Source organism: Gordionus sp. m RMFG-2023, chromosome 4 (assembly GCF_954871325.1).
Source record: "Gordionus sp. m RMFG-2023 chromosome 4, tfGorSpeb1-WG-v2, whole genome shotgun sequence".
Classification (NCBI taxonomy): domain Eukaryota; kingdom Metazoa; phylum Nematomorpha; class Gordioida; order Chordodea; family Parachordodidae; genus Gordionus; species Gordionus sp. m RMFG-2023.
This window is the reverse complement of record NC_088778.1, coordinates 15,592,938-15,614,649: the sequence shown is the minus strand read 5'-3', so window position 1 is coordinate 15,614,649 and position 21,712 is coordinate 15,592,938. Positions and strand designations below refer to the sequence as shown.

The following is a 21,712-nucleotide window of genomic DNA, read 5'->3' as shown; positions in this document are numbered from 1 at the left end:
TCGTATATAAATATATTATGCTATTGATTATATAAAAAACGAGAAATTTGAAGAAAAAAAATCGTGTATTTTATTAGCCAATTTATATCTAACAAAATATATTTTAATATAAAATCATTTAAGTAAAATATTTAAATATTTTGTTGATTGAAATAAAATAAGCTTTATGTTTATAAAAAACATATCTTATTAATTAAATAAAAATGTAGACGTGGATTTTCGATTGGTTGTTGAGGGGAAAAAATCTATCATTTGAATGGTAGCTATCGTTTAAAATAAAAATCGGGCAAAGTAACTTCATTGTTATTATTATCGCTATTTGAATTTTTATTGGAGGGGTTTATAACGTTGAAAGGGGGTATGGATATTCTATTGGTGTTCTAAAAAATATAGTATCAAAATTGAAATGTAAAATATTTATAATACGATTTAAAAAATAATATAAATAAGTAATTGTATCCTAAACTAAGGAAGAACAAATAAAAAAAAAATCTATGGATTATATGTTGTCGAATATTATTCCCTAATAAAAAATATAAATTATTTATTTTCAGATGTGAATTCCATCTGATTTAAAAAATAACACTATAGGAAAAATGACTAGAAATAATTTTTTAAAGTATACTACCATTACCTGATATTTGAAGAAAGAAAAAAAATAAAAGTTCCCACATATTTTAATACTATTCAAGCTATTTTTTGATATTTGTCTAAATGTAAAAAATAATAATATATAGTATAACATTTTTATTATGCGAATTATTATGGGATATTTTAACGTTGGCAAATTTTTTTATGTTTCCATTGGTATCGCCATGAAGTTCGTTATAAGCATTTTTAGGGGAACCCTTTTGGTCAGGAGAATATTTCAGTTCGTTTATTTGTTTGTTTAGCCAGGATATAACTATAATATATTTTAATTATATTGAATAATAATCACATTCCTTCACTTTTCATATTTCCTACATCATTTCATCAAAACAATCATATCGAAAAAATTGTATATACCTGGGCCATGCCGGACCGAAAACTTTAAAATCCGGTCCGGGTTAGGCCGAAAAAAATCCGAGCCTGGCCGTGCAATTGGTGCCTTTGCATTCTGATATTTATAGAGCCCTATATTAAAACGCAAAAACTTTACAAACAAAAATTTATTTATTTAGAAAGAAAGAATTAGCAGAGGGTTAAAATTATGGATTTACCAGTTTCATTCAATTTAATTTTGGTATGAAGATTTTCATTTTCAACCCTATGACCATCATTTATTTTACGCAATTCATTAACTTCGTTTAGCAAACATTCTTCATGCGTCAAAATATCCGACAAACGATTATTCAAATCTTTGATAGCTTTTTCTTTTCCCTCAAGATAAGTTTCTTGCTTTAGAATTATAACGTTTTGATCTTTAAGCTTTTGTTTATTTTTAAAAAAGAAATAAAATTATATTTCCTTCGCCTAAATTTTAATATTTTTTATTAAATATTAGTGTAAGATGAAATAGGTAGATAATGACATAAAAATGCTAGATAAGACTAATAGCGATGCCAACAACCGTGGAAAATAGAGAGTAACATTATCTTACCTGGCGAAACTTGAGAAAGGGCCATTAAACGAAGAAAATAAATAAATAATAATTTAATAATAGAAAAATACCGACGGCTAGTCAAAGTAAGGATACGCACAGCTCTATTATATCTAGTAGGCATTTTAAAAAAATTGTTTTACTTTGTTTTGAAAGAATCTATTTTCCTGTTGCAATTTTTGTATAATTTCGTGCCCTTTGTCCATATCTTCTAACAATTTTTGTGAGGAATCTTGAATAAACTGAAAATCTTCTTGTCTTTTTTCGATTTGGTTGGCGAATTTATCCTAAAAACCATTATAAAATTGTGACATTATATGGGCGATTAAAATAAAAAAAATTTAAAATTCTGAGGTCTTCTCTAAATTAAAAAAATTTAACATAATATAGAATGTTTTCTTTCTTTATTCCTAATTTATTTGTTAATGCACAAAATAATGTTTAAATTTCTTACAAATAAATAAAAATTAGTCCATCCCATGAAAAACCCGAATCTAATTCAAATTTACATTGTAAAAATAATAAAAATAATTTCGCTATTTTTATTTATACTTTTTCATTTTTAGAAGTTTCATATTTATCCTGTAATCTCTTGAGAACGGTTTTCATACTTATTAGTTCCTTTTCGAGTTCTGTTATTTTGCTATCGTAATCAGACATCATTTTAGTTTTTTCGACGTTAAATATGCTCAATTGTCTTTTCAATTTCTGTGAAAATATTTTAAAAAATATTTATCATAAAACTGATATTTAAATTTTTTTATTATATATAACATTAAAAAATTAAACGATCAACATTAAACTCAACGAAACTTTCAATTATCCGCTTCTATATATATGTACGTAAGCAAGGGGGGCAACCCCCCCCCCAAGACAAAAAATCCAGATGTAGGCTAAATATATTTTAAAAATATTATTAATTCCTATATCTTATCGCATAAATATTCCAATTATATTTCTTTATCACATTAACGGCAGAAATAAATAAGCTATTAATTTATTCAATGAATTAATATCTATTTCAAATTTTTTTTGGAATTATATTTATCTACCATTTTAAAATTTCCCACCAAATCATTTAAAACTTTTTCATTACAAAACTAAAGTATAATATTTAAAAAAAATGACATCAATTTGATTGAAACTATAAGAATAGCGGAAAGCATTATATTGGAAATTAGGGCAAATGTATGTGATAAATTTCATAAATTATATGTCATTTTTGAGTCAAAAGCAGAGCTCTATGAATTTTAAATTTGTCTACCCCGACTCGTAGCAACATAAGTCCATCGCTCCAATATTAATCTTGAGTGTGTTGAAGAATATTATAAAATAAACTTATTTATCCTCCTCTTCAATATTATTCATAAGGGTTCTTGATTCATCAGGCAGCATTTACAAATCTGCAAATATTATTACTGCCGAATCTTTTCAAATATATTTCAAATCTTGCTAGAGAAAAATCTAAATATTTGACAGATTTTTATTGTGAGGATGTTAATGTATCACGTGATGCAATACTAGCTGAATGCAAACTATGGTATAAAAGGTTAGCTATGGTTGATAATGTTTTAAAAAATACTATAGATGCCCTGCATAATTTCATACCCATTTTAAACTATTTTCTTGTTATATTAAATTTATTATATATAATGGCACTCTACCCATTAGTATTTTTACCAATGAAAGACATTTTCTTCTTTAAGAAAATAAAAACATACCCGTGGAGTACTAACTCTGAAAAAAGATTGAATGGGTTAACCCTTCATAATATAGATAGGGAATTGATACCAAGCACTGATGAAATCATTGAAAAATTAGCTCTCTTCCAAGGAAGATTGAATTTCACAAGGATCCAAAACTGAAACCAATTCGGTTTGGTTCAAGTTTGAATAAAAATAACGGTTAGGGTTCGGTTCGTAAAAAATACAAATATCGGTTAGATTCAAACCTCTAAAACCGGTTTGAACACTTTTGTATTCAAACCTACTTTCGAATTATGTATATGGAAGAATTTTTTTAGTTCATCATTAAAATAGAAAACACATACATAAAACCTTCATTTTTATTAATTGCAAATTATAAAATAATTTAATTTATAAATATAACAAATAAATATTAATGATTAATTTTATTATAAACAATATTTAACTTTATTTACTTAAAATTTTTTTTATTAAGCGGCATAATTTATATATTTTCAAAATTCGTCTCACTCAAATCTATAAGATAGTATAAATTTAATTGTTGAAAAACATCTTTCCACACTAACTTGGGTAGCCGGCAATGCCAGTATGATATCAGACAATTTACATAATTCTGGGTATCGATTACTCTGATTTCTTCAATAGTCTAAAATATTCATATTTTTATTTACCCTAGTTTCTTTAGAAAAATTAACTAAAATATTTCTAATATTCTTGGATTTTTGTAACAGATTTTGTTTATAACCATCTTTTTTTAAAAAAGACTTTCTACTAAGTCCTCTTCAGATGAAGATACATTAACCGGTGTTGATTCACTTTCACAATAATCCTCCACTCTTATAGCAAATTTTAATTTCATGTTATGCCATATTTTAATAATATACTCTTTAGCCTTGGTTTTTTCTTCTTCAGTCAGAAACACTTGACATCTATTTAAATAAAAATTAAACATATCATTAAAAAAATCTTATTATTTTTTATGATTAGATAGAAAAATATATAAAGTAAAACAAAATTATTTAATTAAGGTAAATAAAATTATTAATTAAACTTATAAGATATATAATTTTTTAAAATATACCTTAAATCTAGATATAGGCATGACAAAAAGGCATTGTTGTTGTTAAAAAGTTGTTTCTCTTTAAAATTCATAGCATCTATTATTGAACCAGCAAAGGGTGAGTAAAAATAGAAATATATAATTCAGCTTTTAGCCAGAAGAGGACTGGGCAGTGAGCATAGTGGGAAAATCTCCCACGTAGCCTCGAGATTTTACAAATTTAAGGGCCTCCTTAGTAAAGAAAAAAAAAATTTTTTTTTAAAAAAACGCATAAAATCTAAATATGTTTTAATACAATTTATTTTTTAAATATTGTAAATTTAAATAATTATTAAATATTAATGTAATTATCTGATGGAATTAAGCACTATAAAAAAATTCATTCATTCATTTAAAACCATTTATTGTCTTAAAATAAATAGCCAAGTAAATATTAAAATTAATTTATGCAATATTTATTGTTATATATAGAAAACACAAAATTATTGTTATAATATAAACATTTATTGAAAGTGAAAATGAAAATAATAAACAACACAAGCAAAACCAAACCTCATAAAAATAATTATATTTATATTAAATATATATGATTAATATAAGATAAGATAGATTTTTAATAACCATTATAAGTTTTAACTCATGTTCTAAAATAACATCTGATTTTTCTCATACTCAAGCTACCAATTTAAAAAAATTAGCATGTTGTACAACGAGAGATATAACCTCTGCTACAATTTCACCAACAATATTCTTAGAAACTCCAGATTCTTCTTCACCTTTACAAGATAATACAATTTCACCAAATATTAAATATCATTTCCTTAAAATTATAATAGCATTCCTATTCTATCCCCAACTTTAAAGGAATCTTCATCTTTATATACATTACAAATACCTTCATTTTTATCTACATTACAAATACCTATATCTAAGAATTCTAATCGAATATCTGGCTTTTTATGCACAGAAGCAGCAAATTTAAAGAAAAAGATCTAACCTATTAAGTCAAATTTATTTCATTTAAATTCAAATGCAACAATTCCACGAAAACTTGCCTTTTTACAGAAACATCCAATCAAATCTGTGAACCTGAGATTAAATACATCACGTTTATATTATAGAGTAGTTATGGAAGATAAAGTACCACAAAATTGGCTTTCAGTTGCTATAATTGATCATGAAATTAAAGCTAATTACTGCTCAATTTATATAGCTTTTACTGGTTTGAAAGTTCATTTTCAAAAGGGTGCATCAATTTTAAACATATATATTCTGTTGTTGATTCATGAAAATTCAAATGTTCATATCCAAGCAGTGGAATACTTAACAACAGCATATAAGATTCATTTAATAATAAACTTATAACTGGAAACGCAAAGCAGATTTCAAATAATACTCATATAATAAAACTTATATATGAAAATGTTAAGATATTAGGGCATCAAAATATGCCATATAGAGGTTCTGATTGTAATGAAACCTTATAAAATATTGAAGATATAAATTTAAATCATGGAATTTCCTAAAACTGATACGTCACCTATCTAATTATAATCCAATCCTTTAAATAAAGCCATTCAAAGTAGCAAACATAGAAAAACTTAAACTCTCAGGCAAGTTACATTCCTAGTGAAGAGGTTCCTTAATGATATAATTCTATACATGCATAGAAAGCAAATTAAAGAACAAAAGAAATAAAATATTCAGCATGCAGATGGATAGCAGCTACAATTGATTTGCAGTACATTTATAAAGGAGAAATTACAGAAAAACTTTTTGCAGTAGTTAAAGTGACTAATTCTTCAGGTAAAAGACTTTTGATTTATTAAGTTCTTGTTTCTTTAAACTAGGGCTACAATTAAATAATATAATTGGAGAATCTTTTGATAGTGCAGATAACATGAGAAGTGAATTTGTTGGCTTGCAAGCTCAAATTAAGCAAGAAGTGCAGGCAGTATATATATATTTGGTGCTATAGTCATATTCTTAACTTATGTGTTTGTGACATGTGGTAATTTTGAGGCAAAAAATCTATTTGGATTATTAAATAGGCTTGCGACATTTTTTTAATTAATTTTATAAAAGAATGGAAGTTTGTATGAAGGTAGGTGTGAATAACCCGCTTATTGGTTCAAAATATTGGGGAAACAAGATGGTGGGCACGCGAGAAAGCAGTATTTCAGATGTTTAATGAAAAAGATGCGCTAATATCTACTACAATAAATGCCTTACATTATATATAACAAAAAATCTTGATGAAAAACGACTTCAGAAGCCGAGGCTTTATTAGAAAAGTTATGCAAATTTAAAACCCTCCTAACGGCACAATTTTTTTGAAAATTTTTGAAATAATGAGCCCCTAACAAGATATTTCAACAAAAAACTTAGACATTTTGACTGCCTGGAAAAAATTGAAGATTCTAGATTTTCTTTAAATACTATCATTTTCGTTTCAATACATATGAAAGCTATCAATATGGCATTATCTATCAATAAAGATTTGATGATACCTGATGATATATACATGGAAACTGAAATACTGCTATGTAGAATTAGTCGTAAAAAGAAGATGTGTTTTGAGGAATGCTCAGATAAACGTCCAAATGGTTCTCTTCAAATTTACAGAATTGCAGTGTTTCGCGATATCATTGATCAGATAGTAACTAGTTTTACAGAGAATTTTCGAAAAATCAACATTTAATAACTGATGCTCAATATTTCCATCCTAGAAGTTATGATGAAATTAATAGGGAAGGTATAACTAAAGAGACTTAGAACACTTCGTTAGCAAAGGTAGATAGGGATAAACTGCGAGAAGAACTAACTGAATATAGAGTAATTTACTTATTGGCTTGAAGAAGAGTACAGAAAATTTTATTTATCATAGTGACTACATGTCAGAAATTGAAAGTGAAGAATTTCAAGATTCTATGAAAGATGATTTTATAATCATATGCAATATAAAATGCAAGCAATGTTTTATGTGTATATGAGACGTTATGCCGATATAATATGCCAATTTATATATAGTATATGAAATTCACTTTATCTTTTAAATAATTAAAAATAGACTGCGAGCAAATATTGGGCAGGATTATTTAGAAGCCTTTTTAATGTAGAGAAAGGAAATTGTTAGAAGAAATAGAATTAAGTGAGATTCTTGAAAATCTGCGCAAATATTCACCATTAATGAGAAAATTGTTAAGCTAACCTTGGTGGAAATTTAACCATAATTTCAGCAAATTCTTTTCTTTCCATATGTTCAAAACCGATTTAAAAATAAACGTTTAATAATATTTTAAAGTATTTATTTTATAAGTTATTCATTCTCATTCTGCTTCTTTTTCCGTTTTGGGAGTTTACGATTTTTATAAGGTGGATCAAAACAAGTATGTTAAAAACCGATCAGAAGTAAATTTTAATACAATCACCAATATTCAGATTTTTCGATATTATTTTATTTTAGCAATATAAAAAGAAAAATTATTTCCATTTTGTCTCACTCCTAAGCTTCAATTTTTTAGGATCAAACCTTTAGTGGCAGATGCGAGATTTAGTTAAATGCTATAGATTTTGAGCTGTGCGCAACGATATATTATTATTGGATCAAGCTCACTATCAGCAGATCATTGCATTCAACAGTTTACATATTTTACTTCTTTTTTTTAAATATATTACATTTTTATATTATTATATGTTGTTTATTATAAAAATATACCATAGTTTTTATTTAATTCTTATAAATATTTTATTTTTTAGTTATATAAATATTTTGTTAACTTATTTTTTTCTTTCCATATAAATAAAAATATATATAAAACAAATTAAAATTTAGTAAATATATTTCAAGAAATAATAAGAATTATGATATAAAATTAATCCTATATAAAAAATATGTGAAGATTATGTTAAATCATTTATTTATTACAGATTGACTTATTGTTGGCCAATGAATGAATTAATTTATATAATAATCACAAAGGTTTATAAATTAAAAAGGATCAGTAATTCTTTTAAATGGATCATACATAAATATTAAAACGATAAGAATTATTTTAAATTTTAATATAGTGTAGTAGATTTCAAATAAAATCATATAATTCCCGGCCGCAGGATGGGTAAAAATAGGCTATACGCCCGCCAAGGGGCCTTTAGACTCCCAGTCCACCCCTGTTTTTGGCCATATGCTATAAAAATCCTCTAGCTGCTCAAGTTGTAAGTTCTTGGTAGCTACTTTAATTGGTTTTATTTATCATCCCTATAACTGCTTCCCACTCCAATGCTGTAAAATAAAGTTCACTGTATGATACTGATAATTCCTCACACATATCTTTTAATTCATTCAATCTCTCTAGCATGTCATAGGTTGATAACCATCTGTGATAATCCAATATAGGTCTTTTTAAGTTTAATTTTTTTAGTATGATTGATATCGATTTTGCCCTTTTGTACGAGCTTTAATAATAATATTAGAAACTGAGCAATTTTTTAATGCATGATCTACCACAAGTAGTAAGGTATGAGAAGCACATCTTATATTTATAATATTATATTGAGAATCATTAAGATTGATTGTTAATTCATCAGGTACATTATGAAATATATTTTGTATTTGCACTTCTTCATCATTTTCAGATATTTGATTGTCATATCACTATTCTTCATAAATAATTTTACCATCTTGATAAGATTTGTCCCATTGTCAGTTGTTATAGTGTTTATTTGTGGTGTTTTGATTTCATAATCATTTAATACTTTTATTAAAAGGGGTTTTAAATTTTCTGCAGTGGGCCGTTCAAAAATTTCTTTCATTGCTAATGTTATCAGAACATTTTTTTGTTTTTTGTATATACTGAAGATTAATCCCAATAATGGACCTGTCTAGGCGAGTAACACAGTCAATTTTAAGAGATAATAAGTAACCATTCTTTGATTATATTTTGCCGAATACTTAAGGCTAATTTTGCAACATTAGATAGAATATTTGAGAAATAATTTTAATATTACCCATGCCTTCTATTATAGGATCAAGAATTTTTTTAAAATCGTTATCATCGATTAATTTGAACGATCTGCCATTAAAAGTGACCAACTCAGTACAAGCATCGAATGTTATTTTTTAATTTAGTTTTACTGATATTGTTGTTTTTTATGCTTCTTCTAACGTCTGTGGTTTGATGACATCTTAAACTTTTTTATTTTATTAAGCTTTTGTTGTGATATTTTGTTAAATTTATCGAATTCTAGAGGGTGGTTTCTTTTTATGTGATGCTCAAGATTTGCTGCATGATAGCCTTTCATATTTATTTTTCAGTAATATGACATTTTGATGTGTCATTTATAATACTATATGCAAATAATTTATATATTGGATTTAATTTTTCCCTAAGCATTATATTTATAAGCTTAAAATATTTAAAAAATGTTGCAAGATGGCAATATACTAAAATTTATAAAATTTATAACTGACACTTATCAATTAAATGATCGATAATAATCTTTAAAACAATTCCAATATAATTAAAATTTTTGCAATATACTAGTAATAACTTAAATACATTAAATCATGAGGCTCGAACCGGTTCAGGGGTATTTTAGCGGATCGGTTCAGGTTCAGCTAAAAAAATCTTAAGCGGCTTAGGTTCGGTTTAGGTTCAATAAAAACACCGGTTTTTTAGCGGTTTAATGGTTCGGTTTGGGTCCCTGGAATTTCACATTATAAATTTATAATATGCTTCCTAATTATATTTCCCCCATTTCTTTAATATGCCATTTTTCCATGAATACTTTATATTTGGTTTATATATATGCAATAATTCTTAAGATAATTTTTATGCATCACACATTTCATATTTTTATCATTAATTAATATTTGAATTTGTGTATTAGAAATTTATAGTAACTAGTCCTTGAAACTTAGGACATTCTTGAATAACCCCTGGGAAAAAGTTTAATTATCCCCCTCCCTTCACAGCAAATTCCTATGTAGGCGTTTGGGCGCCCTCAAACATTTAAATTTGTACAAAATATTATATACCTGATTTTCTTGATCTAGCCAATCAGCTTTATTTTTATAGTCCCGTATGTTCTGATTTATTCGATTTTCACTGCTGGCACGTTCATTTTCCAATTTTTTTTGTAATTTCATGATTTGCTAAAATTTAGTTTAATGATTAATAATAATGAATCAAAACGCAATATGAATTTGTATTGAAATATAAATACAGGTATTTAAAAAATTATAATGTGTTGTGTAAATTAAATCAAATTTTCATGGTAAAAGTATCTAAAATTAATAGAATAGGTTTTCTATTGCGAGTAGAATAATTATAATTACCCTAAATAATTCATGCAAATTATATAGGCATTACATGCATATAGCGGAGTAGTTACGGGGGTATGAGGTATGAAAACATCTAAGACAAATAATGCAGATGATATATTCAGAAGTATTATTTCATATTCAAATAAACACTTCAACAAAGCAATATTTTTAATATAGTTTATTTTATATAAATATTAATATTCTGATGTTTATATTTTTAGAAAGATACGATTGAATTTTCATAAACTTTTCTATAATTGTTATATATCTTGTTATCTTTTGTCAATTGTAATAATACTAATAATTACAAAAATATTAATGTTATAACTACCAATAATATGTTAAAAAGAAATGTATCAGATTAAAAATACTTCTGAAATTCCGTGCCGCTATTAAATATCAGGTAGGGACTGATATTTCGCGTTTTTAAAATATAGGATTATGCCGATATTTTCATTGTTTGGGCTTATTCTCAATCAGAGCAAATTTGAATTCATCCAAAGAAGCTGTTCTGAACAAAACAAATATTAAGATCCTTAATCATGATTAACTAACATACTTGGTTAGAGGCAACTCGACATTTTGTACCTTTCTTCATTCAACTCTTAAGACTCCTTGCAAGCTGGGTATCGGTTTTTCTTTGAAAAACTTTATTAATATATCACGCATTCTTCTTAAGTCTATTCCTATTATTAAATAACCTGCTTTTAAACAGAGTGTCAACCCGAACCCTAGTATTTTGGCTGTACCAGAACCCGGACCCTTTTTTAAAGTAGAGGGTCCAAGGGTTCTAGGTGTCATAAAAATTTGTAAAAATAAAAATATTTTTTTAAAAAATAATATAAATTTTATTAACTTTTTTTGTGGAATCATTTATTTTATCTTCGCGTTTTTCTTTCAATTTTCTTCCTGGACTTCTATTTTATTTAGAGATTGATATCATAAATTATTTTCTAGTGTAGATAATATTTTATTATGTAAATTTATTAATATGCTATATTATAGAAATACGTTGAATATTTTGAAAGTGAATTATTTTGTAGTGCAAGTAATAATATTTTAATTTAAATGACAATGCACAACACGCTGGTCCTCAGTTTTTATGATGCTAGAACGATTAAGTTTGAAAGATTTCTGTAATTATTTTATTATAGGAGCATGTGAAGCATTTTGTCAGAAGATGATTGGTGCCAACCAAAGGACCTTACTAGTGTATTAGTTCCTTTGAAAATAAATTATGTTTATTTGATTTTTATGGCATATGGATTAGATGCCGATTAGATATAGAAAAATTTAGAGTCCTTTTTATACGAAATATTAGAAAACATGAAAATTCGAGAGCAACAATATTTGCAATATAGTGTTGTATACACTTCTATATATTTAGGCCCTCGATATCAAGTTTTATTGAGTATTGAGCAAAAACAAATGGCTAAAGACCATCTTAAGGATTTATGACATACGCAAAACTCCATTATTTATATTGGAGGCTACGACAATACCTACTGCTTGTAGTGATAATAATAATTATGATAGCAACATTGATGATCTTGAAATTTTACTTTTAGATAGAGAAAAAAATATCAAATTATCGGATAGAAAGGAGGATCAAAAAATGCCTATTGTATCTTTAAAAGAAAAGTTCTCAGAAGTTAAGAGAATAAATAAGGATACAAATATTTTAAAATTCTGGAAGAAAATTCTTCAATATATCCATAATTATATATCTTATCTAGAATCTTCATGGCTGTACCGGCGACACAAATACAATAATTTTATAAAGATAACTATCTATTTTAAGTAAGGGTAGAACGTTTTTCATTTTGAAATATATATTGTCTAATTTAAGTGGAAATCTCAAGGATGATATTTTAGAAGATATTATGATTGTGCGATTGAATAAAACATAAATTACATTTGTAAATTATGAATATGTATATATTGAGAAGTATAATAAATAATAAATGAATTTAAAAAAATCTTATTTTGAGTCATTATTCTTATGTTCCCTGAACCTGGGTCCTTTTTCAATTTTATTCCTGTACACGAACCTGGGACCCTTTTTTTTGCCGAAGGGTTCACATCCCTGCTTTTAAACGTATATGAAACTGAAATCAAGATACTTACCTAAGAAATCCTAAATCTTAAGTTTGAAAAAATTGCTTGTGTCCAAGCTTCTCTTTCATCAAAATTTACAGGTCTTAATATCAGATCTCCCGATTTAGCTTTAACTACTTATATCTCAAACTGCTTATTAACAAAACCTACTATTAACACTCACTCTAACATGAATTATTAGTTCTACGCCGAGGCATTGACTATATGGAGATCTGTATCATACAAGACCCCTTTACCTGTCACTTGCAAACAAGAGAAATGATACATAGCAATCGTTTCCTGCTGCATCAAACCTCTACTATCAAGCATGCATTCCCTCGATCGTCTTTGTTTTCATCACTGCTAAATGGCTCAGGCACAAATTTATCCAAGCTATCCTTTTTTCAAACATTCAATACCTTGCATTGGCCATAGAGGGAGGCCAAATTGAAGCAAATAACATTGCCAATGCCAAAATTAGGGTCGGAGAAAATTAAGCAATTTTACAAATATAGTTATAGTAAACATAGAAATTGGTAAAACAATCAAAGCCATAATCGAAACGCCTTTATTTTATGCATGACTCCAAATGTAAGAATAACATATGTATGAAATGTTACCATCCACATAAGAAGATTTACCTGGCCTTGATATACCCTTGTACCATATACTAAGGTTCAGACATTTTGCAGCCCAATAAAGATCTCGAATTAATGATAATGAAAGAGGTAATAACTTAGATAATGTGATTAACAAGGTTTCAATTATGGTAATAATAAATTGGAAGCTTTAGAAAATTGTTTTTACAATACATTTAAACATCAATTAATGCATATCTGACAAAATGGGGTGGCATATATATTCCAACTTTTGATTTATCTATCCCAACCAAAGAATGTTTGAGAAATTGGTGTTCTGGATATATTTGTATTATCTTAGAAATCAGATATTTTCATAGCACTAAAGAAAAATCAATTTCTCTTTTTCCATATTATTCATAAAATAATATTATGTTTATCTTATAAAAAAACAAGGTATAACAATTTTAAATGTTCATCAGTAATTTGTGTATATTTAATTAAAATTAACAAGATGATATTTGCTAAGCATTTAGTATATTGAAATAGAAATATGATTCATAAAATAAACTCGCTCAAAAACTGGGCAGAAATTGCTGAAAGTCCAATAATGAAGGATATGGAGGGAGACACCCTGGGTTGAGCAAATTTTCAAAAAATGTATTCAAGTATACTTCAAAAAATTTTAATAATACAAGAACATTTAAAATTAGATAATTTATATAGATTTAATATAAACATAAACTTATTTTTTCCAAACAAAGAGTTTTACACATCAATTTTTAAATTTTCTAATTTATTACCTACTCATAATAAACCACATTAATTATGAAACATATATGGAATTTTTAGATTCTGATAAAATATCTACTTCTATCAATAAAAGTTTTCAGAATAAATTTAAAAGATTCATTGACCATAAAATAAATACAAATAGATATTTTTAACATTTAAGGAAAAGTTCTTTCCATTTTATAAATAAAATTTATCCAATAAATTTTTTTCTATCTCAGCCAGAATTTCCTAATAAAAATATGGGCATTGGGATTTAAATAAAAATTTCTATAAATGCAAATAGTATACTTGATTTAATTTATCTTTTTCATCCTTTGATTCCTTGAGAAATTTGTTGGATATATTTTTCTCAATGCCTTCAAGTTCATCCTTTAGTTCCTTGAATTCTTTTACCTTACATTTATAAGCCTAATAACAAAAAATATTTTTTTAAAACCTTTTAAAGGAAACTTTCTCAGTATCATTTAATTGATTAGATAAAGTTTTTTCCAAATGCTTATAAGTAATTTCCATGTTTACATTTTCTTGCTAATAAAAAATTATTAAATTTATTAATATGTAAAAAAAACAAAAACTTTTAAAGATTTAAGGGACTGGCAAAGATACTGTCTCATCTCTGTATCAGTAGACAATTTAAAATTAAGTAATAAATGTGTCAAATTCTTAAAAGCATTTGTTTCTATAATTTTTAATGTGAAAATGTTATTGGGAGGCATCTTTTGATCATTATTAAATTCCAATGTTAATGTATATCTAAATCTCAGTAAATACATTTAAATATAATAAACTGACTTTGGAGTATAATTTTCTTCTGTTTCTCTACACATATTTAATAATTCAATAACCTTTTGGGGAAAAGAATCAAAGTCAATTAATAAGCCTTGTTCATTTTTAATTCTTAGCAAATGAATTAATAATTTTATAAAATAATCAAACCTAATAAAATAATCTTCATCTATTAAAAGTTTATATATATCAAATGGTTCATTTTCCTGAATAATTTGTATAGTTATGTCCTGCATAATATTTATGTTTAATTAAAATTTATAAAAACTAACTTTTGGTAAAACGTGGTTTATTTTTATATTAATTAAAAATAACTGCCTATAATATATGTAATATTTTTATATAAAAAACTAATTCTAACTCATATTTATGTAACAATTTATCAAATTTTATCTTTAATTTTTGAGAATACAAAACAGTCATATGAAATCACTTGTTTAGTAAATTTAAAAATTCCGCGTTTAGTCGAGAAGGTTTTATATAAATAGATCCGATTGCATAGACAATGACATATTAGTTAAGACATGTTTGATTATTGTTAGTTACCAGTGGCCCCTACAACGGGTGGGGGAGGGGGGGGGGGGGGGGGGGGTCCGAAACAACTGCTTTAGTTAATTTGAGTGGGGGTACTTATTTTTTTTTAAATTTTTTTTTTAAATTTTCTTTATTAATTCTTTCACTGTTTTGTTACATCCATCATGATCAAGTGATTTCTGGTTTATAAGTGTAATAATAAGACCCCCCTCCCAACTTAATATTTAAATATATTGACGAAAATTTTGGTCGATGTTTAGTAAATTAGGTTGTTATCCGAGATTTCTTGTCATAAATTATTTTTCCAATTTTAAATGGTTTAGAGTGTAACTATAGGTTATAAATATTATTTATATTTTGAGGAAAATTTCATAACATACTTTTTTTTCTGAACTAATTTATTTTTTTATGTTTTTTTATTATATGACTTTCTCCTTTGTAATAAATTGTAGTATTTTTAATTGTAGATACAAATCTGAATGTACCTTCCACAAACACTTTGATAACTCAATCAAGTGCTGGTCAAAGTATAAATTTTTCACCAATTGTTTTTACTAAATTTAATTAATTTAGGCTCAAGTTTTCAACAAAATTTAGATCTGCATTCACTACCACTGAAAACCATATTTTACTTTTATTGTATTAAATGTTATATTGTAGATACAAATCTGAATGTACCTCCCACAAACACTTTCATAACTCAATCAAGTGCTGGTCAAAGTATAAATTTTTCACCAATTGTTTTTACTAAATTTAATTAATTTAGGCTCAAGTTTTCAACAAAATTTAGATGAAGCTGCATTCACTACCACTGAAAGTAAAGCCATATTTTACTTTTATTGTATTAAATTTTATATTGTAGATACAAATCTGAATGTACCTTCCACAAACACTTTGATAACTCAATCAAGTGCTGGTCAAAGTATAAATTTTTCACCAATTGTTTTTACTAAATTTAATTAATTTAGGCTCAAGTTTTCAACAAAATTTAGATGAAGCTGCATTCACTACCACTGAAAGTAAAGCCATATTTTACTTTTATTGTATTAAATGTTATATTGTAGATACAAATCTGAATGTACCTTCCACAAACACTTTGATAACTCAATCAAGTGCTGGTCAAAGTATAAATTTTTCACCAATTGTTTTTACAAAATTTAATTAATTTAGGCTCAAGTTTTCAACAAAATGTAAATGTAGATGCACAGGCTTGGTTCACTGACACTGAAAGTAGGGCCATATTTTACTTTTATTGTATTAAATGTTATTGTAGATACAAATCTGATTGTACCTTCCACAAACACTTCCTGTGCTGGTGAAAGTACAATAAATATTGCAAATGCTTTAATTGACTTACATCACAGTCATAGTAAAATAAAATTTAATGACTAATTATTATTTTTTAATTATTAAGGTCCTCAATTTATAAATAGCCAGAAAGGAAAACCTCTGTTATTTTATAACATGTTTTTATATAGAATTGATCACCATAAAGATTTGATTAGTTATTATAAGTGTAGAAATATTAGTTGCAAAGGAAGATGCAAATATGATGGTATTTATACGATGACTTGTGGGCATTGTCATCAACATGATACATATATATATGAAAAACTTAGTACTAAAGAGGTGATTGAAATTTTAGTGGCCAAAAATCCTCAGGTTTATGATAAGGCAATGCAGATTAGATTCTCGGAGTGCTTGGATATTGCAGAATATCCAGAGGCTATTCCATCATTTGTATCCTTCAAAACCACAATTGATAGGATATTAAAAAAGTATCGACCTGTGTTACCTTATGCTGTGGAGGAAATTATTTTAACCCCTGTTTACTTTAAATATGCGGGGGGAACAATTCCTAATTTATAGTGATAATAATAAATTAATAATGTTTGGAACAGCATCTATGCTGAGATTAGCAGAGAGAGAGCTGATAATATATATGGATGGAACATTTTATTCTGCTCCTAGCTTATATTATCAGCTCTATGTTATTCATGTAATGTTTCAAAAGGTCATGATACCTATTGTGTATGCTCTTTTGCCAAACAAAAATAAGGAGACATATACAAAGGTATTCAGAGTCCTTGTGGAATTTTGTGCAGAAAATAACATATGGTTTAATCCTTCTATTTCCCAGACGGATTATGAAATCGCCGCGATTTCAGCTCTTAAGGATGTATTTCCAACCATGTCCATAAAAGGTTCATTTAGTTTTTTAATATATTAATTATATATATATTTAGGATGTTATTTACACTACTCACAAGCTATATGGCGCAAATGCCAAACATTGGGGTTGTCTGGGTCATACATGGGACATTCGGATGTACATAAAGTAGTCCGAAAAATGAGCACCCTCCTATTCTGTAGGGAGGAACATGTAGCATTGCTACGTGATACTTGCTATCAAATGGCTGCCAATGATACCCTGCTCTCAAGCTTTATGATGTATATGGATACAATTTGGCTTGGGGATAGACCACTATTTCCTTATACATTATGGTCAAGGTATAAAAGATTCAAAATTATATATTATCTAATTTATATATTTTTAATTTAGGTATAGAGTAGCAGGACCTCGCACTAATAATCACTTAGAAGGGTTCCACCATGCCCTTAACCGAAAAATCTCTTACGCTCACCCTAATATTTATACATTATTAAAAATTTTAATAAATTACCAAAATATAAATGATCTAAAGCTTATTCAGATAAGTAATGGGTCAACTGTGAATCGTATTAATTACGCATATGAAATAAAGGATCGGAAGATCGCTAACAACCAATATTTATGAAGGAACCGAAGATGTTTTAACATTTTTGGGTGAAATTTCTAAAATTGTTAAATTAAAATGTTAGATTTATATTTTATTTATAAACATTATACTCGGCATATATATCGCAATTTGTTCAATTAAATATTCTTAATACGTATACCTTTATAAATGTCACCGTTTTATTTTTAAGTGCAAATATATAATGTAAACAATTAATCAAATAACTATCCATACAATTAAAATGTAAATAATAAATATTGGTGAGTTTTATATAAATTATTTATTCTGTTTCTATATGATTGTTTTATTATAATATTATATATTATCCAGTGCAAATAAAAATGATGAATCCTTCTATGGAATATATAAATAGTTTATATATATCGTGAATGTAAATGAGTTATTATTTAAAATATAAATAATTAAACAACCTAAATTCTCAGTTTTATGATAGTTTTACTTATAGGATGTGACTTTAAAAAGAAATATATATCAATAAGATATTTTTATATATCTTATTAATTACAGGTTTTAGAGACATATTATATTATGGGAAAAATTTAATACATATTTATTGCTCTAGATTAAATAATTTTTATAATATCTTTAAAAAATTAATATTAAACATAATATATTTAATTAAAAATATAATAAATATTTACTATATCAAAATATAAGATAATAGCATTATTATTAATATTTTAATAAAATATGTATTATTTAAATTTATGATTTTTTTAGTGGAGTCATACATAAATGGAAATGTTTTTTATTTTTTGCTATTGAGACTTTAAGTCTGATCTACCTTATCGAAACCATAAGCCTCAGAGTTGGTTTAAAAATTAATTTCAATAAAACGGTTATTCTTTCCTCGCCAAATACACCACCGCTCCAAAATCTTTTGTTAGGCGGGAACGTTATCAAAAAAGTAGATAATATCAAATACCTGGGTGTGATGCTTAATAACAAGGGGGAATGTAAAGAGGAAATGAAGATTAGAACGCAAAAAGCCAAAAGAGCGTTCTATATATACATGAAAATCTGGAAGTCTAAGGAAATATCGGTTTTTACGAGGTTGAGGCTATTCAACTCTACTGTTATATGGGAAGTTAACAAGACTGACTTAAGACGTATTCAATCCTTTATTAATAATTGTCTGAGAACTATAAATGGTATTTTTTATCCCAGAGTCATCTCTAACTCTAATCTCTGGAGGAAATCTAGCCACACTCCGATAAATATTACGTTAAAAAAACATCGGATACAGTTCCTAGCCCATATAAGAAATTCAGATCACAACCTTGCACATGATGCTATCGTTTGGTTATATACACATAAAGAGAAACAGTATACTAAATATAAATCGTTATGGTAATACAAAGCTATAAAAGACGTGATGGAGCTGAATGTAAACATGAAACAATTTATAAAGCTTAATAATTGCAAAAGGTCTATCAGAAAACTCTTTCGCATCAAAGATAGATATTTCAGATGAAATTTGTTCCTAGGGATCTCTAGTTCACATACCTTTTTCTTACTTTTCTTCCTCGATTTCTCTTGTGGATTTATTCCTCTCGAAAGTATTTTTCTTTTTTACCTCTAAAATAAATAAACTTACAGTAAAGCTTTTCAAGTTAAATTATCCACTTCCCACCTTTAAAGTAATTAATTTTAAAAGCAGTTCTTGGGTATAGGCTATTTTTTGGTCCCGCTCTTTTCCTCTAAGCCTATAGACGTTTTAATAACATTTCTTAGAAATGTTGTGCGTACAAGTACGTGCGGCTTGCCCACAAACGTGTGGAGGGCTCCTCATATTTTTTTCTCCCCCAAATTAATAAATTCCAATTAGATGGAAATGAGGAAAACCTAGCGTTGCTCTGTTGTATTTTCAACGTTAGAGGGCGAATGCGCTATATACATGTATCACGTATTTTGGTTTTTGCTGTTTCGTACCGAATTCTTTTAAAATATGCCTAAAAATATTAATTAAAAAAAATACAAATGCCTAATTAATAATTGCAAATTGCATAATATAAGAGATGATAAATGGATAGATCACATTAGAAAAAAAACATATGGGCCTAATTTTAACGATATAAAGAAAAGCTTTGAAATAGTAGCTTTTAAGAATGTTACTCAAAATTGGAAAAATAGCAAAGTAATTTTTTTATTAAATATTTAATTATATACTAAAAAAGAAGTAAAAATTGGGAATTCAATGCTGTTGGTATAATAAAATTTTTTAATTAATATAATTATCATTTAAAAGTGTCCTAATAATAAAGAAAATTTGTTAGAAGAAAATATAAAATCTGATGATTCTGATAATGATCAGAAATTAGTGAACCTGAGGTCATTTAATTACTCTTACTTTTTATCTCTGATATATTTTTTATAGGCAGACACACAGCGTCTACATGACAGGATTTTCATTGGATGCAAACGCCCTTAAAAACCTTTGCATACCCTCCTAAAAAATTCCGCTGGCTTCGGCGGCAGTGTCTCTTTATTATTATTTTCACCTTTATAATTATATTGATACTCTTTTCAGAGAATTTATAAGGATAACTTAAATTAATCTATCTCTACTACCAACTATCGATATTTTGTGAATATAAAGAATTTATTTTTTAGATAATAAATTTAATTAAAACCTCCATTATTTACAATGAATTAATTATTATGGCATTATGAGCTTGTTGATTTGGAAAACAATGTGTATGATTGTTTGCAATATATAGATTTGGTCAATAATTGTATTATAATAATTCGATAATAAATTTAATTAAAACCTCCATTATTTACAATGAATTAATTATTATGGCATTATGAGCTTGTTGATTTGGAAAACAATGTGTATGATTGTTTGCAATATATAGATTTGGTCAATAATTGTATTATAATAATTCTATAAAAAAAGTATTAATTTTTACAGAAAAAAATTGTGTCCTATTTCATCTCAAAATTTAATAGATAACCCCCCAAAAAATTTATCCTACCCACATTAAAGCAGCCTACCCCCTCAAAAAAATAGGATGCAAATTGTTCCTACCCCTCCCGCTCATGTAGACGCTCCAGACACAGAGCAGACATTTGATAAAGTAGAACAATAAATTCCTATTATCTTTCTACTGGTAATAAATATTAATTTAGCTTTATTACATTTTAACAACATATGCAGTTTAACGAAAGATTTAATAATGATTCGATGAAATTTTTACATATCATTATTTATGCCAAAGGGAATGGCAGAAAAATCAATTATTAAAGAAGATATCGAGGATATCTGTGAATTTTACAATTTAAATTCAAGTCAAATTTTCGAAGAAATGTAGAAGTTTAGAAATATTTACAAGATGGCCAAAATGGGGAATGTAATTATTACTCATGACCTAGAGGTTCAAGAATCTAAAGATTTGTCAGATTCTGAGAATTGTAAATTTATTTAATTAAAATATTTTTACCAATA

General features: G+C 26.6%; 2 protein-coding genes across 4 annotated transcripts; one reads left to right on the top strand and one right to left on the bottom strand.

The window, feature by feature from the left end:
* Positions 1-71: 71 nt before the first annotated feature.
* LOC135927886 (spindle assembly abnormal protein 6 homolog) lies at positions 72-14,836 on the bottom strand. 3 transcript variants are annotated; one of them, XM_065464128.1, is made up of 10 exons: positions 14,719-14,836; positions 14,594-14,671; positions 14,432-14,551; positions 10,386-10,502; positions 2,135-2,290; positions 1,726-1,869; positions 1,203-1,410; positions 1,009-1,116; positions 744-904; positions 72-380 (listed from the first exon to the last, which is right to left on the bottom strand). In XM_065464128.1, the coding sequence occupies exons 1-10, from the start codon at positions 14,755-14,757 to the stop codon at positions 264-266; spliced, it is 1,248 nt and encodes a 415-aa protein (XP_065320200.1). In that variant the 5' UTR covers positions 14,758-14,836; the 3' UTR covers positions 72-263. The 3 variants fall into 3 exon arrangements, with proteins under 3 accessions (XP_065320200.1, XP_065320201.1, XP_065320202.1); XM_065464129.1 differs by lacking the exon at positions 1,009-1,116; XM_065464130.1 differs by lacking the exon at positions 72-380 and having other exon boundaries at positions 776-962.
* Positions 14,837-15,453: 617 nt separating this feature from the next.
* Positions 15,454-18,519, top strand: LOC135928661 (uncharacterized). Its single transcript, XM_065465117.1, has 12 exons — positions 15,454-15,466; positions 15,916-15,990; positions 16,037-16,183; positions 16,230-16,280; positions 16,326-16,385; positions 16,432-16,482; positions 16,528-16,587; positions 16,634-16,693; positions 16,737-16,832; positions 16,878-17,667; positions 17,710-17,974; positions 18,027-18,519. Exons 1-10 carry the CDS (start codon positions 15,454-15,456, stop codon positions 17,330-17,332), a joined length of 1,068 nt encoding a protein of 355 aa, XP_065321189.1. The 3' UTR covers positions 17,333-17,667; positions 17,710-17,974; positions 18,027-18,519.
* Positions 18,520-21,712: the final 3,193 nt, after the last annotated feature.